This window comes from Castor canadensis, chromosome 1 (assembly GCF_047511655.1).
Source record: "Castor canadensis chromosome 1, mCasCan1.hap1v2, whole genome shotgun sequence".
Taxonomy (NCBI): domain Eukaryota; kingdom Metazoa; phylum Chordata; class Mammalia; order Rodentia; family Castoridae; genus Castor; species Castor canadensis.
Window position 1 is genome coordinate 172556139 of NC_133386.1, and position 25838 is coordinate 172581976.

Consider the following 25838-nt stretch of genomic DNA (forward strand, 5'->3'; position numbering starts at 1 on the left):
GTATCCCACTTGCCAAATGAGGAAATAAACACTTAGACACATTAAGTCACCCTAGATCACAAGGCTAGTAAGTGGCAGGACTTGAATCTGGTCTGGTTTCATGGCTCATGTAACCACTATTTGCATTGTTTCCAAGATGCAGCACACTTTCCTCTGTGATTCCTTATGGAAGCCAAGAGAATTCACACATCGTCCTCAGAGGTTCATTTTAGTCTGGTTCCTCTAACCTGGCTGTTCTTGCTCCAGTTGACATTGAATGGCTATAGCCTGTTTTCTGTAAGCTACTTGTCTTCTCCTTAGCTTTTATCATTACATGGAGATAATTTCTTTGTTTCATCCTTACACAGTATCCTCCAACACCAGCAGCAAAAGGGGTGCTCTCTGGAGAGCATCCAAGCAAGCCTTCCTTTGAAACCTTCCCCCACCCCAGAATCACTACCTTTGTGAAACAGTCATATAGCTGGCAAGGGTTCTCAGAGGGCATGGAGGAGCAAAAGTCTTAATATGTAGAACATGGATATTAACTGCTGTGGAGTCATGTCATAAGAGGGTGTCTTCAAAGCGCAGAGTGATTTTTTTCCAAGCAAAAAAGCAATTTACACTTTTGGCAGCAATTTTCTGTATTCTCTGTGCTATTATGGGAGATCGTGTTTGCTCCGTCACAGATTGGCTGCTTCTCTACTCCTGCCAGAGCCTGCTGAGAAGTGATGTATACTGAGGAGAGGGGGTGGCAGTGTGATCTGCTGGTGTGAATGCAGTTGTGTGGGGTGAGGAATCAGAGAGGGAAAGACCCTGAAACTCTTGTGTTCAGAGGAGGAGGAGAAAGATCAGAATTAAATTTCAATTGGCTACTAAGGTTTTCTGTGATTTTTCTTTTTAAACTAGTAGAGAAATGGTTTTTTAATAGTATCAGCCATACTTAAAACTTCTGTAGGATTTTTCATCTTCAAGGATGACTGTTATTTAGGTAAAAAGCTCCTGCTGAGATCAGTTTGAAGTGACCCATGCTGATCCTATGATCAGACAGGAAGCATGTTCAGAAGGAGTAGGGGCTTAGGAGTCAGCCCACTTCACTTCTATTCTTGGTTATGCTTGTGACTGACTGTGTGACCTTGGAGCTGACATTTACATTGTATTTTTTTAAAAAATTGTATTTTTATTATATTATTGTACTGGGGGTAGATTGTGACATTTACAAAAGTGCTTACAATATATCATAGTTAAATTCACCTCCTTATCATTCTCCTTTATCCCCTCTTTCTTAGACTCATTGCAGCAGGTCTTGTTTTTCCATTTTCGTACAGAAGTACATAATATTCCCACCATAGTTACCCTCTTTCACCCTTTCCTTGTATCCTCCCCTCGCACTGGTACCAACCAAGACTGTACTTAATTATTTCTGTGTAAATACTGTCACTTCCCTCCTATCCCCACTTTGTGTTGGTTATCTTTCTGTGGCTACAACAAAACACCTGACATAGACAACTTGAAGAAAGATTTATTTTGGCTCATGGTTTCAAAGGATTCAGTCCATGTTGCTTTGGGGCTTGTGGTGAGGCATTTGCATCATGGGTAGGGAACAGAGGTGGAGGAGACTGCTTACCTCATGGCAGCTAGGAAGCAAAAGGTTCAATATTAGCACCTTTAGCACAATATGTAGTGGAAAGAATCAGCATATAGATTAAGTAATTTGTTTTTTAATTTTTTTTTAAATCTTTTGTTTCTTTAAAAATTATCTTGTGGTTGTGTGCTAGGTTTTCTTTTTCCTCCACTCTAAGTGAATAACCATGTTCTTTGATACGGCATTTCTCTTTCTGACTTTCTAGAGGTTGTAGAAATGAAAGAGGATTAAGTTAGTGATACACTGAGGGTTCTTTTGTCCTCTGATTGCAAACTCATGGTTTGGTTGTTGCATTATCTTCATTTCAGGAGGCCTGTCTAGAAGCTGAAGAAAATGGATCTGATACTTGTGACATTATGCAGGGTGGGTTCCAACATATAAATTGTGTTCAGCATAGACATTCTGTGTTACAGAGCCTGAACTGACTTTGCTTTCCCATGCTGAGATGGATTTCTTATCCCCTAACTTAGCAAGGTGAAGAATTAAACCATGCTATGCCTTGTTTACCTGCCTATTCCAAAAGTAAACTTCCTTGCTAAAGTAATTGATTCTCACAAATTTGCCTGTGAGAGTCACAACTTAGTTTTGGTACATGTTGATTTATTAACCCAAGAATTAATTCACAGCTGAAAAATTCACCTGAGGTTCTTCTGATGTATTTCATCTGCCTCCAGATGAAAATGCTACCTGGGAGCAACCTATTTTCTATCACACATCTGCCTGCCTTTTCTGGTTTCATAATTCTGAGGAAAAGGGATGGTAGGAAGGGGCCTAGATGTCACTTTTCATGTTGTGGTTCTACTCTGATCAGCTTTTGTTTGCCATCCAGTGCAGCAGTAATTATGATGCTTGGCAGGGTAGCTTTGTTTATATATTTGACCTCAGAGCTTATCAGGGTAACACTTTGCTCCGGTACCTCTATTCCCTAACCTCTCAGACAGGCAAGAGGAATTCATTCATTAATTTGTTCAGCAAACTTCTTAGAGTACCTAATGTGTGCTAGGTCCCATGCTAGGCCTGGGAATATGAGAATGTCTGAGAATTTTTTCCCGCATTTAAAGATCTCAAAGTCTACTTTGAAGACAGAGCTGAATAAATAATTTTAATTTCATATTTAAGTTTAATATAATAATAATATTAAAACATTATAAAGAAGCATTTATGAAATGCCAACTATGGGAGTATTTTGTCTTTACACATATTAGATCATTTATTTCTCACAGTAGTCATAATAAGTGGTTTATATGTTACCTCAGTTTCTTATTTGAGATGGAAAAACTGAATTGCACAGAGGTTATACATTCATGAGGTCATAGAACCAAAAAGTGGTAGAATCAGCATCCAAACCGAAGTAGTCTGACTCCAGAGTGCAAGTTCTTAACCACTGCACTATAATGGTCTTACAAAATAAATAAGTTGGAAATAGAATATGGTACAGCTAACTCAGAAAATAGAATTAGAAAAGATAGCATTTCTTCTGGACTTTGACAAATGTGTAGGGCTAAGTATTTTCAGATAAAAAGGCTGGGAAGGCCATCCAGACAGACCAACAAGTATAAAAGCTCAAAGGAATGAAAATGCATGTGTTGTGTGAAATGAGTGAGTAAACTGCATGTCTAGACTGTGCAATTGATGAAACTGAAAGGTGGGTTGAGTCCAGTTTATAAAGGGCCTTGGATACCATGTTGAGGCATCAAGGTTTGTACCATTTTCTGTTACACTTTACCTCTTGACTATAGCATTGCCCCAAGAGTTGAACAGACTTGTGCATCTTAGGGATTTCTCTCTCTTGCTATGTCTTGATTTGTCATGGATAAGTATTTTCTCCTTCCTTCCCACCTCCCTCTGGTACTGTAATTTGAACTGAGGGCCTCGAACTTTCTGCGCAGGTGCTGTACCACTTGAGCCAGGTCCCCATCTCTTTTTGTTTTAGTTATTTTTCAGGTAGGAAGGGTCTCACACTTTTTGCCCAGGCTGGCCTGGACTGCAGTCCTCCTACCTGTGCCTCCCACATAACTGGGATGACAGACACATGCCATCACACCTGACTTTTTTGTTGAGATTGGGGTCTTGCTAACTTTTTGCCCATGGTGGCCTCATGTCCTTATCCACCGATCTCTGCCTCCTGAGTATCTAGAATTGCAAGTGTGACCCATTGCTCCCAGCTCTGTTTGCTTCTTTTGTGCCTCAGTTTCCCCATCAAAATCTGACATCTTATTATACTTAAAGGACAAGTATGCTATGAAGCATTAAAAGTATTATCCTTTTGGATTTGTTACTTTACTTTATTTATTTTGGCAGTAGTAGTGTTTGAACTCAGGGGCCTCACGCCTGCTAGGCAGGCACTCTACTACTTGAGTCACTCCGCCAGCTCTTTTTATGTTGGGAATTTTCAAGATAGGGTCTCAAACTATTTACCTGGGGTGGCTTCAACTTCTACCCTCCTGATCTCTGCCTCCTGAGTAGCTAGGATTACAGGCAGGAGCCACTGGCACCCGGCTTGGATTTACTTTAGATGGAAAAATAAGTGATGGAGATAAAGCAGTGTGAAAGGAAGTTGTTTGTTTGATTTGTTTTCCATTTATATCCCTATTTTGACAGCTTTTACCTTCTAATTTAAAGTCAAGTTTGGAAAGCAGTTACCTAATTCCATCTGAATTATGGAGAAAAGCAATATGAAAGCACCAGCGTTTTCCAAATAAAGGGCATATATGCTGTTCTTTAAAACTAGTAAAGAATTAAATTAATGTAAAAGAACGCCATATTGGTCATGAGTTAAGTTAACGCTAAGGAGTCTGGCCATGGCCTTGTTCTCTTCTTTCTTGATTGGCTTCATACTTGATTGACTTTCAGATTGGTGCTAAGTAGAATAGATTTCATGGGGTCAAAACTCCAGTCTATTTTAAGAAAAACTGAATTTGATGTCCTTGATTATGCCCCCTTTACCTGTGGGTAGCCACACCAAAATTGTTGTTCATTGTGTCTTTTTCATTTTAGGAGAAACCTGCTGGTCTCAAGCATCTTCTTGCTTTTTCCCAGTTAGAGGTCCACAAGAGGTCAATAACTCCATTTTCCCAATGACTTCTGAGGGTCTTTTGTCTTTTTGAAAGTTCTATGTTGCTAAACTGCATTGATGTTTTTTATCCAGCAACTTACACATAGACCTCATAACAGATTCTGGGAGCACATGCTGGTGGGGTTTTGTTTTGTTTTTCTTTGTTCAAGATGGTATGAGGTTTAGTCAGTAAGTGCAAGTTTCCTTAAAATTGGGACTGCAGAGAGATGGCTTCAGATAAGATAGACAAACTCCTGTGCAGGGGTAGACTCCCCCTGTGACTTAGCACCACTACCAGTTGTTCTCTGTAGGTTTCAGTGTGCTTGTAAAACACAGGGTGTTTTGTTTCCTTAGTGAGTACATGTTTCCTTACACTCTGGTTCCATCAATTCTATTTAAAAGAAAGCTGAAATAAAACTAGGGTACCCTAAATGGTAAGATTTTTACCATAGGACAAAATACACTTGTTTAGACTTATGACCCAAACATGAGTGGTTGCAGGTTAATGAAGGAAATACTTTCTTACCCTTAAGCAGGGGTTTTGGGAAAGTAAACACCTTATATAAATGCCTCACTCCTACTCCTTAGCACCACTACCAGTTGTTCCCTGTACGTACAATGTAGTTGTAAAATGCAAAGCATTTGTTTCCTTGGTGAGTACTTGTCTCTTTACACTCTGGTCCCATCAATTCTATTTAAAGGAAGGTAAGATTGAGTATGAGAAAAACAGTACAGAGAGGGAGGAGCTGACAGAATTTCAGTGAAGACATAGAGAATAGCACTTCTCAGCATTTCTCTACTCTGTTAGACGCATCTTGGTCTAGATGATATGGGGGAATTGTACCATTTTATGTGATCTAAGGTACTGTTACTCAGACAATGATGACACAACTAGAATTAGAATCCAGATTCATCAGGCTTAAAATTCTATGCTTTCAACCATTATACTGTCCTGCCTTTGTCAAGAGATAGAAGGTTTATATCTTCTAACTTGTTGGCTGGGACTAAGTAAAGCTGATGGATAGGATTGTGGCAAGCCAAAGGATTTGGCATTTTTATCAGATTCTTTTTTTCATTTTCTTTGTTGAATATCAGCAAGCAGCTTAAGAAGAAAGTTGAGGTAAGGTTTGCCAGAAAAGTGCCTGAGGTAGAGTGAACAGGAACTTCTCTCCCTAGACAGGTAAACATTACTTTACTCCCTGACTTCTGTGGAGCCAGCAACTGCCATTGCCTCTTCTGAAAGAGCCACTGTTCACCCAGTGGCAGGTGCAGGCCAACTGTTGCCATAGCAACACCAGGAGAAGCAAGCAGTTTAATTCTAGAACTGATAATTAACTGGGAGGGGGTGGGGAGGTGGGGAGGTGGGGGGAGATAATTATTGCAGGAGGGAAAACTTAGCAATTATTGGCAAGCTGCATAGATTAAAAAAAAAAAGCAAGGCACAGATGCTCCAGCCCAGCATGCTCCTAGTATTCAGGGCTCATCCCTCTAGTAAGGAATTTTTGATAAGCTAAAATGAAGGATCAGGCCACCCCAGCCAATCGAGTCTCTTTAAGGAACCACATGAGGAAAGAAGAATGGTATATAGGCTGTGAAAAGAAGTACAAGGACCAGATGAATGACTACCCTAAATGATGCCACTCAGCCAGAAGCAATCCAGAAATGCTGTCTAAACTCTGCAGGAAGAATTAGTGCTTAGGGATAAAATAGGATCCACAGAGCACACTTCTTGAGTGTTTCTACTTCTGTGCTTGGAATGGAAGAAGAATTTTATTAGAAAGAAAATAAAAGGCTTTACAGAGATGATCAGCTTGTTTAGGTACATGATCACATGGCAGTTAATCTATCAGTCCTTCAGAGATTGGAGTAATGAAAGTGGCCAGCGCTCAAGTGCATGTTTGTCTCATTTAGTCCCTGCAACAAGCTAGAAAGTAGACTGAGAGAGCTCTGTACTTTGGCCAAGGTCACAGAGTTAATAAGTCAGTATAGTGAATCCTATCATCCTAGTCAGTGTATTGATAAAATAGAATCTGTACTACTACATACAGAAATCATGGTGAATATAAAAATTTAATAATAAAAAAGGAAATAATGTTCTTCCAGAAAATTATGTAAATTGCAAAATAAAAATCCCCAAATGAACAAAATTGGACAATGTTCTATTCTGTTTTTAAAATTTGTCAGTCAGTAGCTCCAAATTAACCCTATATCCCAAGCCATGATCAGGTGAATAAGTGTCAATTAAGATTTTTCTCCTGACTTAATTCTTTGGCAGGTTGGATTAAGGCTTGGAGAGGAGATGACCTGTGATGTTATACAATGCTGTCCAAAACTCCTGTAATGAACAGTTTTAACCAAACTTCCATGAAGAAGGGCAAGGGGAGATTTTACTTTAAAACAGTAGCATAGCATTAATTCAGCAGTATTTATGGAGTGCCTGCTTTGCTCCTACATTGTCTTTGAGTACATTTGTGAACAAAACATTCGAGGTCCCTACCCTGAAAGAGTTTACATTGCTAGAGCCTCTAGGGTTTAGAAATGTAAGTGGTGTGTAATTTAAAAACACATTTGTCAGAGACCGATTTGTTTTTCTTTTAAGACCTATTACGGGGAAATTAAATCTTGCCCAGTTCTTCTGCCTGGCAGGAATATATGCATAAGATAGAATAATGATTGATAATCATTGCTAAAAACTGAGATTACCCACAGTTTTCTAGAGGTTTGATGAAATAAGAATCTGGTATGCAAATGAAACAATATAAAAATTTGGGAGTTTGACCGACATAATAATTATGTTAGAAAATGTAATTTTGTCTGCATAATAGAGATGGTATTTCAGAGCAAAACATTAATGTGTTGTTCATTAACAAAAAACAGTATAACCTTTTATTAGATTAGATCAGGGTCATGATGCAAAAGGCTATTGGAATAATTCTCCATCTTTTGTTCTAAGAAAATAATTTCACCACTGTCTAGAATTCTAGATATGGAAACTGAAATAACTAAAACCAGAAAACCTGTGGCCACTCATTCTGAAATCTCCATGAGCCTTCTGTCAACTTCATTCCTTTATCTATGTATTTAACAAATTTTATCAAGTATTCACTATGTGCCAGGCAGTGTTACATGTTGGAGCGGTAGCAGAAAGCAAAACCAGACACAGTCCTATAGCACTTCATCTCCTTAACACATTTTATGGGCATAGTTTGTTCTGTGTTTGCTCAGATCCCTGCAAGCTTAATGAATCAACAGCCTACTAAAAAGATGCATGTCACACAGATCTCTCAGTTGAAGTCTCCCAATACAGAGCTTCCTGAGTAAATTCAGTTGAACATTGAGTCATCAACATTATCTTCTAAACTAAGGTTCCATGTTCTAGTAAGTTGGCAAGAGCTACTTACTTACCTTCTTCTTGGAGATCTACAAATACCAAGATGTAGTTAAAACTTGGAGTAGCCCTGTTAAGATGAAACCTGTTTACTTTCTTTAACCTAGCATTCCCAAATATATTGACCACTAGATTCTTAACTCATTACGCATAAGTATCCTTCAGAAGCAGTGTTCCTTAAGATACACTCTGGGTAATGCTGCTTGTTCTTCCCTACCTTTTGGGATCAGAGATTAAGAGGCAACATCTGCTTAGTGTGAAATTTCCTCCTCCTCATTGTATTTTGCTTAAAGTAACTGGAGTGTCTACACCATTTCTCTACTATTACTGGTGTAATTTATTTGCACCACAGTTGAAAGTGTGACTATCAAGTATATAGATGATAGAACTGATACATATTCTTGGGGAAAGAAGCCTTAGAAAGGACTGCTAAAATATTTTTTAATCAACATTTAAAAGAAAAGCTTGTCCATAATTCCATCTGTAGATAAGATAGCACTGTAAGTAAGTTTTGTATACTTTTCATTTGCATACTGTATACTGAATACCAAACATAGCACATTGTCTTGCAGAGTAGACCCTCAAATATTGCATAAATGAATGAATGGATCATCAATGACAAGGAATATTACTAAATACCAAGTAATGCCCAACAATGATATTTTTCCAATTTTAAGTCAATATTTTAAGTTGTGTTGTTTTTTTGTTTTTTCACTAGTGATTATGGAAGTGCTCAGCATTCAGTATGTCAGAAATTTCCCTAATCTGACCAGGCTTTGATGCCAAATGGATTATACACCAAAATCACAGTTTTCTGACTTGAAGGCCAGAGAGGAAAGTTGTGAAATCATGATGTCAGACCCACAGTAGAATTTATCTGCCTTTCACTTTTCTCGTCTGTTATCCAGTGGCATTAGTACTCACTCTGTCTATATGAAGAATCAAGTGAGATAATATATATGAAAGAAATATATAAGAAAAGCAAATAAGAAATGTAAAGGATGCACTATATTCTTTAAAAATGTAAAGTGCTAAACAGATAAAATAGGAATAGATGATACAAAGCTAAGTCTTTTTATAATGATATTTGTGAAGACATTTTGTTTGTAACCCAAGGTTCAAATATGAGTCATTAAATAAGCATTTACCAGAAAACAAGAAAAAATTGACCTTGATTTAACACCTTTACAATTTACAGGGTGTTCACAAACATCTATTTTCTTATTTTATCAGTGGTTTTGCTATCTCCCTATTATATATATGAGAGAATTGGATGAGAGTAAATAACTTGCCTTAAGTTGTCCAGCTAGAACTACAAGTGTTGAGAGTCAAGACTTGAAGGACTTTTTGCTCTACATTCCATGTATTTGCTTTTATAGCTACTTTTGTTCAAAACTTCGTTTTTCCTCTCTTTCCAAAATGCTTTTATCTTTGACTTCAGTTTCATTCTGTCTCAGACCAGTAATCTGTATCAACCCTCTTTTCTTTGTATTCCATAGCCAGTTAATCAACAAGTCCTATCAGATTTACCTTCACGAATATGTCAAATCAAAAGACTTCTCGCCACCTCCAGCCCACTGTCCTACTCCAAGCTACGTGATTTCTGTTCAAGAATACTTACTGCCTTCTACCTGTTGGCAGTCTTACTCATTCTACCTTCCACCCCCCACTCTCCATTCCACTCTTTACACGGAAGCTAGAGTAAACTTGTAGGATACAAAGAAGATGATGTAATACTTGAATTATGAATTATATTATACCCAGTATTTGCTTCAGAATTACCCAGGAGAGAGAGGGCCCATGTAGTCACAAAAGATAATGCTCCTACCTACCTCTCCATCCTCATGCTGGTCACTTAACCCCATTGCGTACTGCTTTCTTTTTTTTTTTTTTTTTTTTTTTTTTGCTGTATTGGGGCTTGAACTTAGACCCTACACCAGCCCTTTTTCATGATGGTTGTTTTCAAGACAGGGTCTTGTGGACTGTTTGTCCAGGCTGGCTTCAAGCCACGATCCTCCTGATCTCTGCCTCCTAAGTAGCTGGGATTACAGGTGTGAGTCCCTGGCACCTGACTGCTTTCTTATTCTTAAAACAGACGTGGAGTTCCTTCCTACATCATATTATCTGTGTCCTTGTGTCCTATGTTAGGATCCATCCCCAGATCCTCATGTGGCTTGTTATTTTACTTTATCCTGACCTCTGCTGAAATACTGCTTCTTAAGATCTTATTCCTTACCCTGCTTTGACTTTCTGCATACGCTTGTCATCACATGAGTATTATGAATTTAACTCATTATTTTCCTTCTTCCTCAGGAAGGAAATAAGTATCATGAAGTTAAAGACTTTTGCCTTTTTCACCACTGTATGCTGTAGAACATAATGACCACCCAATTAATTTTTTAAAATAAATAGTTTGTAAACCCTATTTTATAAGAAGAGAAGTCTGGTTTGGGATAGGAAAACTTCAGATTGATTTGATTACACTAATCGGTCACCTTGTGCAGGTCAGTTACCTTAAGCAACTATTTGTGAAACTGTCTTTGTTATCCACAAAATGGGAATAGTAAGGTGATGGAATTTGAGAGGGAGAGATTAAATGAATAAGTGTGTGAGTTCTTTGAAAGTAATAAGATATTATAGATATGAAAGAGAAAATCTTTAGGAACTCAGCTTGATACCTCTCCAGGAAGCATTGGTGGGAAATTATATAAATCCATTTTCTCTGCAAACTTAATACCCTTAACAAATTGACAGAAACTACTTTGACAGTATAAGAGTCCCAGCTTAGTACCTTCATTTATCCTCAGACCCTGGCCTAAAGAACAATTTGCCCAAGCCATATGGTTCCCAAATGATTATGTGAAATATGTTTATGCATTGTCATTGTTGCTAAGAACCAAGTAACATTAAAGCATCCAGGGGCAGTTTGCTTTTTCAGGGCTACCTTAGTGATAGCAAAGTCTTCTCTTAATTATTCTCAGTCTTGATTATCAACCTCCCTCCCAGGAAAATGCCAGTTTATGCTTACATAAATAATAATGTCATTACTCAAACCAGATTTGTCCTGTTAGGGAAGAAAAAGCCCACCCCATGCAGTCGCCAAATTGATTTAAACAAAGTGACTGCTGTTGTATGCACTATGTACCCCCATGTTTGTAGGGCTTCTTTCAGAGATTCATGCTTCTTACAGTATTCTGCCCCTAAGCATTCAGCCTCTGATTTGGTTTTAGTAGTTTTAATTCCTGTTTCCTTTTTCCTCATCTAAGAGACCACCTTACTTAGTGTCTGACCAATGTAAGTGCTCGTCATTTGAAAACATTTCTTTCTCCATCGAAGTTGACAAGTAATACAGTACAAATTCTGGTTGTTGTAAATTGTATTGACATTTTTAGCATGGGTCTTTTAGCAATGAAGTTCCCCATGAAATAAGTAAAGTCTAATGATGGGTGTGTTGTTCACATTAAAGAATGATGGGGAGATAGTTTCCTCTTGAAATAAAATGGACTATTCTAGGAGCTTCACCTGCTGCTTCCTCTTCTTCCCCTTTAGGCAGAGGAACTGTTGTTAGTTTGCTTCTGGAGACAACATAATGGATGAGACAGATCATTGTATCATATTTCAATAAAGGAAATAGTGGCCCTGAGCTATGAGGCTAAGAGATTCATGCCTTCCAGCCTTCACTTTGGTCCTTTAGTTCTTTCTGAACTGGGTCAAATTACAAGTGTTGCTTCTTTATCAAGATGATGAATGGTGAAAAAGAAGGAACTGGATTCCTGTAGCAGTAGTAATTAGTAAAATTATGATAGAACCCACTTATGTTACCTGCTGAGTACCTAGTTAAGTGTTAAGCACTTTACATGTGAGGATTAGCTTGGGTCTGAAGACTTGGTGTAGAGATAATTTTTTTTTCAGTAATCTTTTTGTGTTACATCAAAGAAAAGAATACTAATATTACCTTAATTTAAGGTAGTAGTATCTGCTACTACCAAGACTTGGCTCGTGTAAGAGTTTTCTTACAACTCTTAACGTTTAACTTTAACGCTCAACCTTAATGTTCCTTACTCAGCTCTTCTTCCATTAATTCTTCTTTGGTCCTCCAGTGTTTACATTTTTTGACTTAACTCTTTCTTGTCTACTTTATACTTGTGTGTCTGCAGATTACACCCACTGCCTATGAGCTCCTGAATGGAAGCATTAGTATTTGATTTTTCTTTATCTCTGTAATGTGTAGTAGTAGATCTGTTTTATTAGTTCCTGATTACATGCGTGAGCACTACTTTATTATGTTCCCAACTTGAAAAATGACTGACTAGGACTCCTGAACTATGGATGTTTTATAGAAAATCATGACCATGGCCACAACAGCTAACACTAGTTGAGGGTTTACTGTGTTGTCAAATGTAATCTAACAGTGTTACATGTTGTAATTCCATTTAAACCTTACAGTGAATCAGTAGGAATAGATACAATTACCATGCCCATTTTTAAACATAGAAAGATTAAATAATTTACCCAAGGTCTCATAGCTGGTCAAGGGCCAGTGTTCAAACTGAAGCTGGCTGACTACAGACTCCAAACACCATTATCAGCTTGAAAGAAAGAAGAAAGGGAAGGAAGTTTCTTCTACCATGTTTCCTCTAAAAATAGATTTAAATCTTAACTACTAAAGGCTGTTTTCCTTGCTGTTTTTGTTTGACTCCTATTTACTTGCCTTCTTTGCTGTATGATACTTTGGAAAAGGTCAGGGATGTAGCAGAGAGAGCTTTTGAAGGAGTAAACTAAACTCTTAACTCTCAATAGAAGATTGCTAGAGAGATTTGGGCAGTGTTCTTCTCTCTGTCCTTGGCAAGTAATGAGCTACAGAGTTGTTTTATGACAGTGGTTGCCCTTTCATCTCCAGACGGTGCCTTGTCCATAATGAGACTGGAGAATGGTGGTCTGTCTGTACCAGCAGTAGTTAAACTGCTCTCTGGAAAAGTGGATTGTGAATGTGAATTTGTTGTCTCATGGAAAATCAGGGTATAAACTCAAATTTATTGCCATAAGATATCTCCCCAAATAAACAGATTTTGTATACTGACTCCTTCTTCTTCAGCTGTAGCCTGTCTGTTTCTTCTTTTAAAAGTCTCTAAGTAGTCATTTCTCCTCTTTGTTTTTAAATGATAGGACTGACATCTGGAAAGAAAGTGATCTCCCTCTTCAAGAATTATGTCTGTCAGACCTAAAAGTTGTTTAAAATTCAGTCTGTGCCTCTGGGTCTCTGAGTTGAGACAAGTTCCCAAGCCAGATTTCCAACTCACTGAGGACTGAAATAAAAAGGCACTTTTGCCCTAAACTAGCCAGTCAGTGAATAAGTCTTTATTGAACTGCAACCATATACTGAAGTTAGGAAAGAATCTTTGCTCTCATGTTGCTTATAACCAAGGAGAAACATGGAAGAGTCAAGGTTCTAACATGAAATTATCAGATGACAAAAAAATATTACATAATTAAGAACCAAGTATGTATTTCAAATTCTAGCAATTTTAAGAGTTCTCTGAATCAGTTTGTCAGAATCAGGGTTAATGAAAATGAGTTTTGGGACCAAAGGTTCTGGATATAAATTCCAATTTTGCAATCTGTTAACCCTAGTATTTAAACTCCCTAAGCCTTAGTTTTCTCCTCTGCAAAATGGAGATAACAGTAGTATCTAAAATAGGCTGATAATGAGGCCTAAATTAGATGATCCAGTTAAATAATCTGAGTGCTTTCCTTGTGCAAGGCACTATTCTAAGTCTGTGGGATATGCACATGACCCTGAAATTTCAGTGACACCAATAAATATTTATTTCATATACTACCTACCCATTGTGGATTAGCTTTAGTTCTGCCCTTTCTCCTTTATTCTAAGACTAAGGGTAAAGGAAAATCCATGTGTGGAACATGCTGGCAAAGCAAAAAAAGCAAAGGCAAAAAAGCATGTACTACCACCCCGGTAGAGCAGGGAGTCGGAGGCACTGTTGAAGCAGAGTGAGAAGCGATTTCAGATGAAGGTTGGGAATGTCCACTAGATTAGAACATTGTTGCAGTGGTTCAGATGAAAAATCTTGAAGTTCTAGACCTGGATAAGACAGTAGCAGTGAGGAGAAAAAGAGATAGGGAAAGTGGAGAGGACTTAGTGGCTATATTTGAAGAATGAAGGAGATGAGTAGAGCCAAATCAAGAGCATAGGCTTGAAGAGCAAGACTAGCTGTGGCACAATTTAGTTATATAAACTCAGGCAAGTCATTGAACTTCTGGGTTGAGTTTAGACATTTATAAAATGAAAGTCCTGAATTTGATATGGCCCCAAATTTTCCTTCCAGCTCTATCCCTCTGTGGCTCTAAAACTATGGACTATTGGGAATGGTGCTATTGGGAAAGAAAGTTAGTTTGGAAACAAAAAAAAAAAATACTATAACAGCTCCATTTTGCATTTGTCTGAGCACATTGAATGTGTGCCTTTACTTTTTGCCTTTGCTCATAGCCCTCACTATCTCCTTGGTTCTGTTGTGAATGCAAAACGGAGACAGAATTTCTTCTTCATCTTCAAAGTGGGATGGGATTGGGAGCACACAGGGCCTTGAGTTCATGGAATTAATGTAGACTTCTTTGCAGTATTTCTGCAATATCTTTTGATATCCTGACATTGTATTCTCTCACAGTATATTTTACAGTATGATACTTTCACAAATGTCATCCTAGAAGTCTTGTTTCCCCTATTTCCACATACCCTCAGAATCAGAAACTTCTGCCAAATTTTCCTCCTTTTAAAGGGCATGCTTCTTTTGACCTTTACTTCCTCCTTCCAATCAGAAGAGGAGTAACTTGTCTGTCTGATTGGTCAAAGTCTAGCACTCATTCGCCCCCTGTTCCCCATTGTAGGGTTAATGTGTTAACAATCCCTGTGCTGAAAAGACAACATGGCTGTATCTTTCTGCCAGTGCTCTTCTTATCTCCATTGCAGCAAGCAGATTAGGAAATAATTGCCTCTAATAGACTCAGTCCTTTGTTCCAGCTTCTTTAGGTGTGACTAGTAAGTACATCTGTACTTCTTCCCTGGGATGTAGGTAACTTTTGGGAGGGGGGTGAGGCACAGGGTCTTGTTCTATAGCACAGGCTGATCTCAACTCATATTCTCCTTCCTTAGCCTCCCGAGTACTGGGATTACAGGCCACCAAACTCACCTGGGTAAATTTAATTTAGTGGGAAAAGTAGTAAAAGACATCTACAGTATCTTCAGACACCATTCCATCTAAGTCAGCACTGTAGTTTCTTAATTGGGAAACCTTAATCACAGTTCAGCTGTTTGTTTCTGCTCTTTCTGTTTGAAATTGGAGAATACAATCAATAATGACATCATGCCATCAGCAGCCTTTTTAATATCACAGTTTTGTTTTGGTTAGTTGGTTTGTTTTACCATATTGGGGGTTGAACTCAGGGCCTTGTGTTTGCTAAGCAGATACTTTACCACTTGAGCAAGGTCACCAGTCCACATTGTAGTTGTTAATGACTTCCTAGCTCCTTCCTCAAGCTTTCTATCAGTAGGAAAGTTCAGTTATCAAAGAGTGTTTTTTTCACTATTTTTACAAAGCTCAGTTTCCAGGAAACTCAACCCAGCTCTATATAATGATATTCTAACTATTTCAACTAAAACACTGGATTTGATACTTTTTTTCACATGGTCTTTTCAATTAAGGGGGTACGTTAACTTTTTAGTATTAAAATTACAGTATAAGCTTTCTACAAAGGAGAGTTGTACTGTAATTAATAGTTTAGGCTTGGGGTTTTTTTTTGGTTTGTTCTTTAAGAAAAAAACCTCATTCTCATTCCTACCCCCTTCCATCCACTGTTTTAGAATATAACTTTTCAACTGGCAAGTACTTCATTACTGCTGACAAGGTACTGATAATGCTTTTTTTTTAAAAACTAAAATAACCTGCAAACTCTGTTGAAATGGTTAGATCATTTATATTCATAGTTATAACCAAGTTGTCACAGAAACTTTTATAACCTTATTTTTTCCAGGACCTTTCTCAAGAGACAGAGCTAAGGGGGCATTGCTTTGTTCCACAACCATGTATACTAGACACAGTACAAGGCACAGTAAGATAAAGACTAAACCATGAGCCCTGCTCTTGAGGTACTCATAGTCCACAGAGCAAAGGGTGTGCAATACACCAGTATCAGAATCCACATAGAGAAATATGTTAAGTGCTCTGAGAAGCAGAATAAGAAGTGACTGGTTCATCTCAGGGAATTGGGAAATTTAGCTGATGTTGACTTATTTAGATCCAAATATACTGGTCTTATTCTGTTGAACAGAGATATATAACAGTAAGTTGATTGGTGGAGGATAGAGAATAGACATCATAAGCTGTTGGTTAAAAGGGGAATTTAAACCTTGGTTCACAATGGGGAAGTATATATACATCTTAATTATATATATAGTAGTAGATCCTGGGTATCACTGGGTATATGGTTGCATAGAGACTGCCATTGAGGAGAAACCACCAATGTTCAGGATGCATAGAGTTCCATACTATACATTGATGCTTGATTCATTTTTCCCATAATGCTGTACAGCTTCCACTAAAGACATGCCACTTTTCAATAAATCTAAAATTTTTACTTTACCACTTAAGCTAAGCACATTAACTTTTACCTTCCTTTTCGGGAGGCAGATTTTCACAAAATTAAGTGCTGGAAAACACTTAGCAGATCACACAAGATTTGAACATAACCAATGATGATGCAGGACTAAGAGCTTCTCTGCATCAGCTGAGCTGCATAATGCACATGTGAGAATTGTAAAGTTTTTGTTTTTGAATTTTCTTTGAATTTTTAAAATGTATTATTCTTGACCATGCTTGGTCTAAACAATGTGTAATAAATCTGTGAATAAGGCAAGCTTACTGTATTCTTTGTCAGCTTATTTTATAAATAAAGAGTTTCACTAACATCCATCCTTCCCATTCTAAAAAGATCATGGACATGACAAATAAATTTGATATTCCAAGGCAGTCATAATTTGTCCTGGGGCCTGTTCAGTCTTGAAGTTACATTCATCCATTCTCTGTTTCCATTCTCTTTGTGCTGTTGGATAAAAAGAGATTTGTTTCTTTTTAACTGTTCTTTCAGTTGTTCTTTGTTATACAGTGTTATATAGAGTATTAGTCAGCAACTGTTGAATGGAAGGAAACAGAAATCTACCCAAACCAGTACATAATGCAGGTTGGGAATGGAAAGGACATGGTTTATATCACAGGACCCAGTCAAAGAAAGTATTTCTGTGTTTTTTGGAGATAGTGGGAACTGGTTAGAATCAGAGATTACTCTCTTAGTAATCATTCTTTTCTTTTCTTTTCTTTTTTTGCCTCATTCTCCTTCCTGCTTTACTTTCTTCCCTGTGGAGTAGCCTCCTCTGTTTGTGTTTGTCCTCTTCTTCCCTTATAATTTCAGCTTACCTGTGCACAACTTTGGCCCAAGCTCCACAGGAGTTTTCTGGTGCAGGATTCATGATTGCCTCACCATTCTCTTAAGAGAAAGCCAAGCTAATTCATCTATTAATTAACTGCTCATAAGATAGATGATCATAGCTAGTCCAGTCAGCTACAGTAGAAGAGTGCAAGGGGGAGGAAGAAATCAGGTGGTTTCGGGACTTTTCAAGATGAGACAGGGCAGAAGGGTAAATTGGGAAAGATAGGGAAAATTGCTACCTGAGAGAGGCTATCTAAGATGCCAGTTTAGGTTTTCTTTATACACAGTTTGTTTTAAAATAGACAGCAGAATGCCCCTATTTGCCCTCATCCAGAGTCCGTCCCAGCACAGGTTCCATTTTCTGCACACCTAGCATTCCATAGATAAACAGAGTAGTGACCATTCACCCAGCTTGTGGCTCCTTCCCCATCTTTTATTTGCTATGGACCCTTAAAGGCTGGGAAAAACAGTGAACTTGGAGTAGTCACCTGATGCGGTCATTCTTTTTACTAAGTCAGTGACAGAAGTATGTCCCAGCTTCTTAGAATCTCTGTTCTTGAGTCATAAAACAGGGTTGACTTGTGCCTTGGCTGCCTCCCTGGGACTTATAAGGGGCACATGACACATGTGCTTTGAGTGACTTTGAATAGTAAAGCACTGTACAAATGAATTCAGTTATTAGTAAATTGTGTTAGAGGTAGGAGCTTTGTTATCTGACAGTTAGCATAAGGCACTCCTCTGATAGCTGCTTACCCAGTGCGTGGTTGGGCAAGACTTAAACACCAAGTTTCTGGTTCTCCAGCTCTAACTCTCAGGCTGTCATCAACCACTTGAATGAAGATGTAATGGAAGGGAGTAGGTGTGTACTCCTTCATCAGAGTGCATATTGTCATGGGTCATGATAAAGGAGCTTCATTATATTCATTTTTGAACTGGAACTATTTTAATCAAATATTGGTGTTGAGTGGTCTGGATGCTTCTTTTAGTAAGATAGTGATGGTGAGAGAGGAAAAAAGACATAGATCACAAATGTGACTTAACTGAGGATGGTTTTTACTGGAATGTAGATAAGAAAGAACAGACTAGACTTGTCTCTGTATGAGTTAGCCCCATCAGTCGCAAGTAGAGTGTGTGGCAGGTAATCCTCAGTGCCACTGCTCTATTCCAGGATGAAGAATCAAGGGGAGAATGTTGGAGGTGCCACCAGCTTTTGTCTTGCCTTTCCCATGCTTAGATTATGTCTCTGTGCTGTAGTGGGAGTATTGGGGAACTGTTATTCTCATAATGTTCTGTTTTTGGAAAAGAAGGCCATTCACTAATAGAAAAATTTACCACCTCACATGTATTATTTGGAGAGACAGCTTGATGTTGTGGAAACACCATGGGCTTTAAAATTATTTAGGCATGGATCCAAATACCAAATCCTGCATTAACTACTTTCTAATGGATACAACATCAGTAAATTATTTAACCTCTGTGAATTTCAGATTTCCCACCTACACAAAGCAGATTATAGTATAGAAAAATAACCTATGACAGGGTTTCATACACATGTTCACTAAATGATGACGGTAGAAAGGATTATCCAGGTTCCTGATGGTCTTGGCCCTGAAGTTGTTTAATCAGGTAGAAACTGACCATCAAATGGTAGCTGCAGTAGACATCTTTGTCAATAGGGAGTCTTGTCTTCTCTAAAACCACTGTCCACAAGGCTGCTTACAACCCTGTGCTATAGTATAGCAGTCAGTGAGCTTTGGGAAGAGTGCACACTGCCTGGGGCCTACCAGACAAACAGCAATAAAGGAAACTTAGTTGGGAATGAAGATTGAAAACTCAGTGATTTAATTGTAGGTGGTCTAAAGAATATTAAAGGTGGATTCAAACTTTAGTGTAAACTTGTTTAATCCCCTGGTAAATGACAGGCACCCTACAAAGTAGTTTGTATACTTGATTTAATTTATTCCTCACAATAGTCCTGCAAGGTAGGTGTGGTTATTCTCATTTTGTAAATGAGTAAAAGAAGGTAAATTGTTGAAAGTCACCCAGCTAGTAAGTTAAGGGCTAGGATCTGACCTAGATAGCTCTGACTCCAAATCTACTAACTGTGTCTCATTGCTATCAAGTCTTGGAGCCCACTTGCTTAGGCCAGTAATTTCTAATCCAGATTCTCAGATCCCAAGAGCATCCAAGAAAGCAAAAATAAAGTTTATGTGTGTATTCAGTATTCCAAAACTTTAAGTGAGACATCTTAACACTTAGCTGCAAAAAGTTTGTCCTCTGCAACAAAAATGCCAAGCCTGTTTGTTTAGGGTATCTTCTGTCAGTTCAATATTTTCTCCCTCCTCTCCCTTCCTTTTGGCTGGTACTGGGATTTGAAGTCAGGGAGCCACACCTTCAACCCCTTTTGCTTTAGGTTATTTTTCAGATAAGGTATAGTGTTTTGGCCCAGGACTTCTATCATCTGCTTCCTGAGTAGATTGGAATACAGGTATGTACCACCATGTCCAGTTTGTTTGTTGAGATAGGGTCTCACTTTACTTTTTTGCCTGGGCTGACCTTGAACCATGTTCCTCAGATCTCCTGAGATTAACAGACATGAGCCAATGTGCCCAGTTTATTTAAATTCTTATAAGAAAATGGTTTGGGCTAGGTATTGGTGGTTCACACCTGTGATCCTAGCTACTTGGGAGGTTGAGATCAGGAGGAACACAGTTCAAGGCCAGCCCAGGCAAATAGTTCACAAGATCCCATCTCCAAAATAACCAGAGCAAAATGAACTGGAGGTGTGGCTCAAGTGGTAGAATACCTGCTTTGCAAGTGTGAAACCCTGAGTTTACACCACAATCCCACCCCCAAAAAAGAATGGTTTTTGTTAGAAGACTTTCAAATTCTGAAGTTCATAGAAAAGGGGTTCTTAATGGTAAAAAGATTATAAAATAATTAAATTTGATGACTGCAAACTAATAAGTGACTAGCCAAATCAAGAATTTTTTTTTTTGGTTTTGTTTCTTGAAGTGTTTTTCACTTGGTTTTTTAAAAATTATTACCAGCATTTAAAAATACAAGATTTCACACTAAAAAGCAGAGTTTTCAGCTTCTTTTTAAAAAGTTCTGGTAATACTGGATCCACATTTGTCCATGATAGTGATCAGCTGGTTTTGAGCTGTTGTTTAGATGGCTGTTGTATTTGCTTTCCAGTGTACTACAGCTTTTTCTGCCTAGCTTGTCTGTTTGTGTTACCTGTCAGCCCTGAAAGCATTTGAGTCTCTGATGTCTGGGTTGACCCAGCCTCCTCCTGTCATTAAATGGTTGCAGAGGAAAGCCCATTTCCTGGCTGAAGAGAGTAAACTCACATCTTTTGTACACTCTGCATTTTTGTGTCTTGGTCATCATTTTATGTTGTTATTTTAGTTCTCTTTCATGGCTCTACTACATCTTAGAGAACAGGAGCTACTTTCACCCTGAGGAAGGTCATAATTTAACCTTATTTCTTTTTAATTTTATAAACGTGTCTAGTACCCAATTGGTACCAAGTTCGTGTTCAGAACCTACTTGTCACAGCATAGTCATTAACAGCGTGGAGTTTGGCATCAGAAAGACCTCGCTTAGAGTACTAACACCATTCATTCAGTAGGCAGTTAGGTAGGCAGTTTATGTAAGCTTCAACTTCAGTTTTCTTGTCTGTAAAATGGAGATAGTCATTGCACTTACGGGATGAAGGTAGGATTGGAGGACCTGATTGATGGTCATAAGGGTTAGGTTACAATGTGTAAGATTTAATAACTGCCCAATATCTGGTGATTCTTATCACTGGGGGATCATATACAGTTGCATTTAATTGGTGTTATTGAATGAACTAGTGAATCATCAGAATGAATTGAATGTAAGAAGTTAGATGTTTCAGAACAAATAACTGTAGTGGATGATGTCACCAAAAATGTTTCCAGCAAGCCTGGGAACCACAGATTTTTAATGGTTTGATATGTCCTGATTTGGATAAGACCAGAGGAGGCACATGTTATGGCAGAATCAGCACCCAAAGCTTTAAAAAATAGATTTATGATCTTCTATAGGATAACTTGAGTCATTTAAAATAAGTTGATATAAAGTTAGAGATAGACTCATGTTCAGTACCAAGAACTTCAAAACTGGCCTGTGCACTTGACATCTTGACATGGCATCTTGAGATTATCTCTGAAGAATTGTGACAGTTGCTAAAGTGACTGCTGGAAAGAGAAAAAAAGGCATTAGAGCACTTTGCTGGAGCTTCTGGGTTGCTGCCTCTTTTTTATAGCCTAAGGGACAGGCAGAGAGGAGCTAGCTTATTTACTCTGTGTCATCACTGTCTCTTTTAATTGTACACTGATCTTCTGAGCTAGTTTATCATTCTGATGGTAAAACTGAAGCTCAGAAATAAAGGAGTATGTTTCAGTTCTCATACATGTTGTATGAGAGTCCTGCTGGAGCAGGACTCTGACTCTTCCCACAACTCCACATAGCCTCCCAAAGCCAACTTCACTGCTCATAAAATACACTGTGCATATAAACCTCACCCTTACCCTCACTCCCAAAGGAAATGCAAAACCAGCATTTATTGAGTGAACACACACTCTCCTCTTTCTTCTTGTTTGTTTTCAAGTCATGTTTATTAAGCAACTGAGCATAGACCTTGGTGCCAAAGATACAGGATGAACAAGTCAGATGAGATTCCTTCTCTGGTAGAATTTATATCCTCCAGAAAGACATAGACAAAAAACTATTAAGGCCAGGCATAGTGGTGCACGCCTCTAATCCCAGTACTGGGGAGGCTGAGGCAGGAGGATCAGAAGCTCAAGGCCAGCCTGGGCTACATAATGAGATCTTGTCTCAAAAACAAAAAAATCAATAAACCCATTAAATGAACAAAATAATTTCAGATAGCAGTGTTAGAAAGAAAATGAAACAGACATGGAGCCTACCATGGACTAGGAGTGGAAGGTATTGTAGCTAAGGTGTGCAAAGTGTTTAAAAAGGGCTAAGGAGGTCATGTTTGAACTAGAACCTGACTGAACAAAGGAGCCAGTCAAATAAAATAGAAGTGGGGAGCCCTATAGACAAAGACATAGAGTTCAGACCCACATCAGACCACTTCTCTTGTTTTCTTCTTTTTTGTTGTAATATGGGTGTGTTTCTGATTTATAATCTGAATGGCAATACAGGAATGCCATGCTTCGCTTAACAGCAGGAATGCATTCTGAAAAAATGTGTCATTAGGTGACTTAGTCATTACGTGAACATCATAGAGTGTACTTGTACAAACTAAGACAGCTGTGACATCACTGGGCGGCGATCTACCATTGACCAAAATGTCATTGAGTGGTGCATATCTTTATCACATTATTTGGCAGCATGATTTTTCTGGGTGTTTTGGGAGGTGGTCTAATAATCTACTTCAAGAAGTTGTGATCTGTATGGCTCCCAAGGACAAGCTGGGTTTATAGGAGGCAGAGGACTTAGAGTTTACATCTCTTTCTGGTAGAGAATCACATATGTTAGGCTCAACCTGAGTTGCTGCTTAGTGCAGCAAGGGTTGCTAGGACCCAGATATGCTTGTGGCAGCAGGAAGCCTCCAGAACTCCAGTGGCACAAATGGAAATCAGACACTTTGGAAGGGAGCAATTCAATGATGTGAACATTATTTTGATACCAAATGGGAATATTCCCAAGATGTCTCTGATAAGCACAAAATAACAAAGAAAACAAAAATTTTAAAACAGGAAAGAAGGAAATAAAGTTATTTTTGTGTAGATAAGTATAGACTAAATATATGACATTGAATAATTTAGGTAGTAGGAATAGGGTAATGTCATGAACTGAAATAAGGATCTAGTGAGATAACTTTAAAATTGATAAAATTTACTGCCTAGGCCTATGCTTTTCCCAACCTGGAGTCCCTGAAAATAGTAACTGGAATAAGAAAACTGTTTGCTTGGTATTAAAAATGTAAATGATAAGGCTACCAAGTTATCACTTACTTAGTGCCCTTTCAGATAAATCTTTCATTGGCTTATTCAATATTTCAGCAAATCCTTAATGATGAGTATACTGTGTAGCAGGTTTTATAGCAAGTACTAGAAAATGACTAAAATAAGGATCCTTACTGTTGACATTTTAACCTTCTACTGGAGCAAAGAGACAAATAAGTGGATAATTACAAAATAATATAACATGCACTTTTAGAGGTGTTTATAGAGTGCTTTGAGAAGTCCAAGGGTTAGGGAGGATGCTGATCTAGCTGAGAAAACTTTCTAGAGGAGATACCATTAAATCTTAAGACTTAAGGGACATATATAAATTAGCCAGTTGGATCCATGGGAATAAAATTCTTGAAGGCACAGGAAAGATCACACACTTTAGTATATGTCTTATTAATTGTCCAGAGTACTTACACATTGTATCAGTTAGTTATGTTCAGTTTTGAGTAACAGAAAACTCTGGGATCAATATAAGCAGATAAAGGTTGGTTTGTTTCAGAATAAATATGGAGGAAGGTGCCTTTTGGTTTTTGCTTTTTGGTTTTAGTGGCTGATAATGTCAGTGTTGTCATGTGTCTCAGATTCCCTGGACTTTTACTTCATGCTTGTTGCCTTATGACTGAAAAGGGGCTGCCACTTGCAGTATCATCACCATGTTCAAGTATGAAGAAGGACCATGTCTCTGTTAATCAAGAAAGTAAACACTTTCCCAAGAAGCATGCCCCTCAACCCCACAGAAGACCAAAGGAGAAGATATATCCTTTTGTGATACTGTGCTGCATAGCTACCCCTAACTACAGTGTTGGCTGGAAATGCAAATATTCATCCTGTCAACCCTCTGTAGTGGAGAGGGATCTGGAAATGACCTCTGAGTCAGCCAGTCAGTATTATCTGACAAACATATAATTTCATTTGTTTTCATAATAAGTTTGTGAAGTGGGAAGAGTGGATTTTATTAGTTCCACTTTATAGAAAAAGAATCAGAACTAGGTGATGCCTAGTTCTCCATACATTTATTTGATGATACCAGAAATGAAAGTTACTATCGATGGTATATATGCCCATTAGGAGATTCCAAGATGGCAGCTAGAGGTAGGAAGCAGAAAGCGACCGTCCTATAGTGAAATCTTGGAGAGACGCTGGAGACACACTTTGCAGGCATAATCACTGAGAAAAGGCATAACTTTGACCCCTCCACATCTCCAGCCGGTGCAGAGAATCTCCACTTCACGTTAAATGGAGAAATGAGGAGGGCCCCCGGGGCCACCAGTGGCCGGCACCCATACGACGTGGGAAGACGTGGACCAGGTGAGCTTCGCGGTACCGCGGTAGCCCCACAGACAAGCCTGGGCCAGAGCAGCATAGCCCCCTGGACAGACTGACCTCCACCCGGGAAAAAAAGAGAAACTGAGTAATAAGCAATAAGAACAGTTAAGACACGCTGGAAAGAGGGTGGGGCGCCCTGAGCGCTGAAGATTGGGGGAAGGGAATCCTTCCTGGGACTGTAAATAAACAAGCCTGGCAGGCCGGAGAGGCTCTGGCGGGAGCGGGGCGCGCGCCCAGCAACCAGGAGCGGGGAAGCTGGTGAGAGGAGGGAAGACCCACTTCCCACATGAACTGTAAACAACCATGGCGGCCAGCAGGAGCAGCAGCACCGCCCAGTAAGCAGGAGCAGGAAAGCTGCTGAAAGTGGCAGTGGGAGGAAGACTTCAGAGGAGAGGGGGGAAGACCCACCTCCCACATGAACTGTAAATAAACACTCAGGCCTGACAGTGGGGGCAGTGTCACCTTTCCCAGTGCTTGGAAAGGGGAAAGCCTGTAGCAGAGGCTCCCACACAGGAGAACTCTGAGCAAACAAAGCCTGTGGGACCAGGTGAGTGCTAGCTCACCCCAGAGATCTGCATAAATAACGCCGCCAGCTACAGGCTGAGAGCAGCAGGCAGGCAAGCCACACTTGCAGATACCATTCTCAGAACTGTCTCCAGACGCTTTTTTTTCTTTTTCTCCCTACCTTTGATGAGAGAACAACCGAATTACAACTACAAGCCGAAAAACTTACTGAAACTGTATTGCATTTGAACTAAGGACACTTGGTGGGGCTTTTGTGTGTGTGTGTGTGTGTGTGTGTGTGTGTGTGTGTGTGTGAGAGTGTATAGTTTTGTTCTACTTTATGCATACCCTTTGATGAGACAACTACAGAACAACATCTGAGGCACCAACTCCAGGACTGGAGATTGAGATGGACACCCATATTATTAAGAC

At 38.8% G+C, this 25838-nt stretch overlaps 1 protein-coding gene across 5 annotated transcripts in view; it reads left to right on the forward strand.

Moving 5' to 3' along the window:
* Positions 1-25838, forward strand: part of Trim44 (tripartite motif containing 44) — a 186342-nt gene that overhangs the window by 63961 nt on the left and 96543 nt on the right. Inside the window, exons 5-6 of one of the 5 annotated variants that reach the window (XM_074044539.1) lie at positions 24158-24331; positions 24775-24884. The exons of 3 other annotated variants lie outside the window; for them this stretch is intronic. In XM_074044539.1, coding sequence (XP_073900640.1) covers positions 24158-24331; positions 24775-24884 — 284 coding nt within the window. The remainder of the gene's footprint in view (positions 1-24157; positions 24332-24774; positions 24885-25838) is intronic. One more of the 5 variants, XM_074044555.1, reaches the window with a different exon arrangement.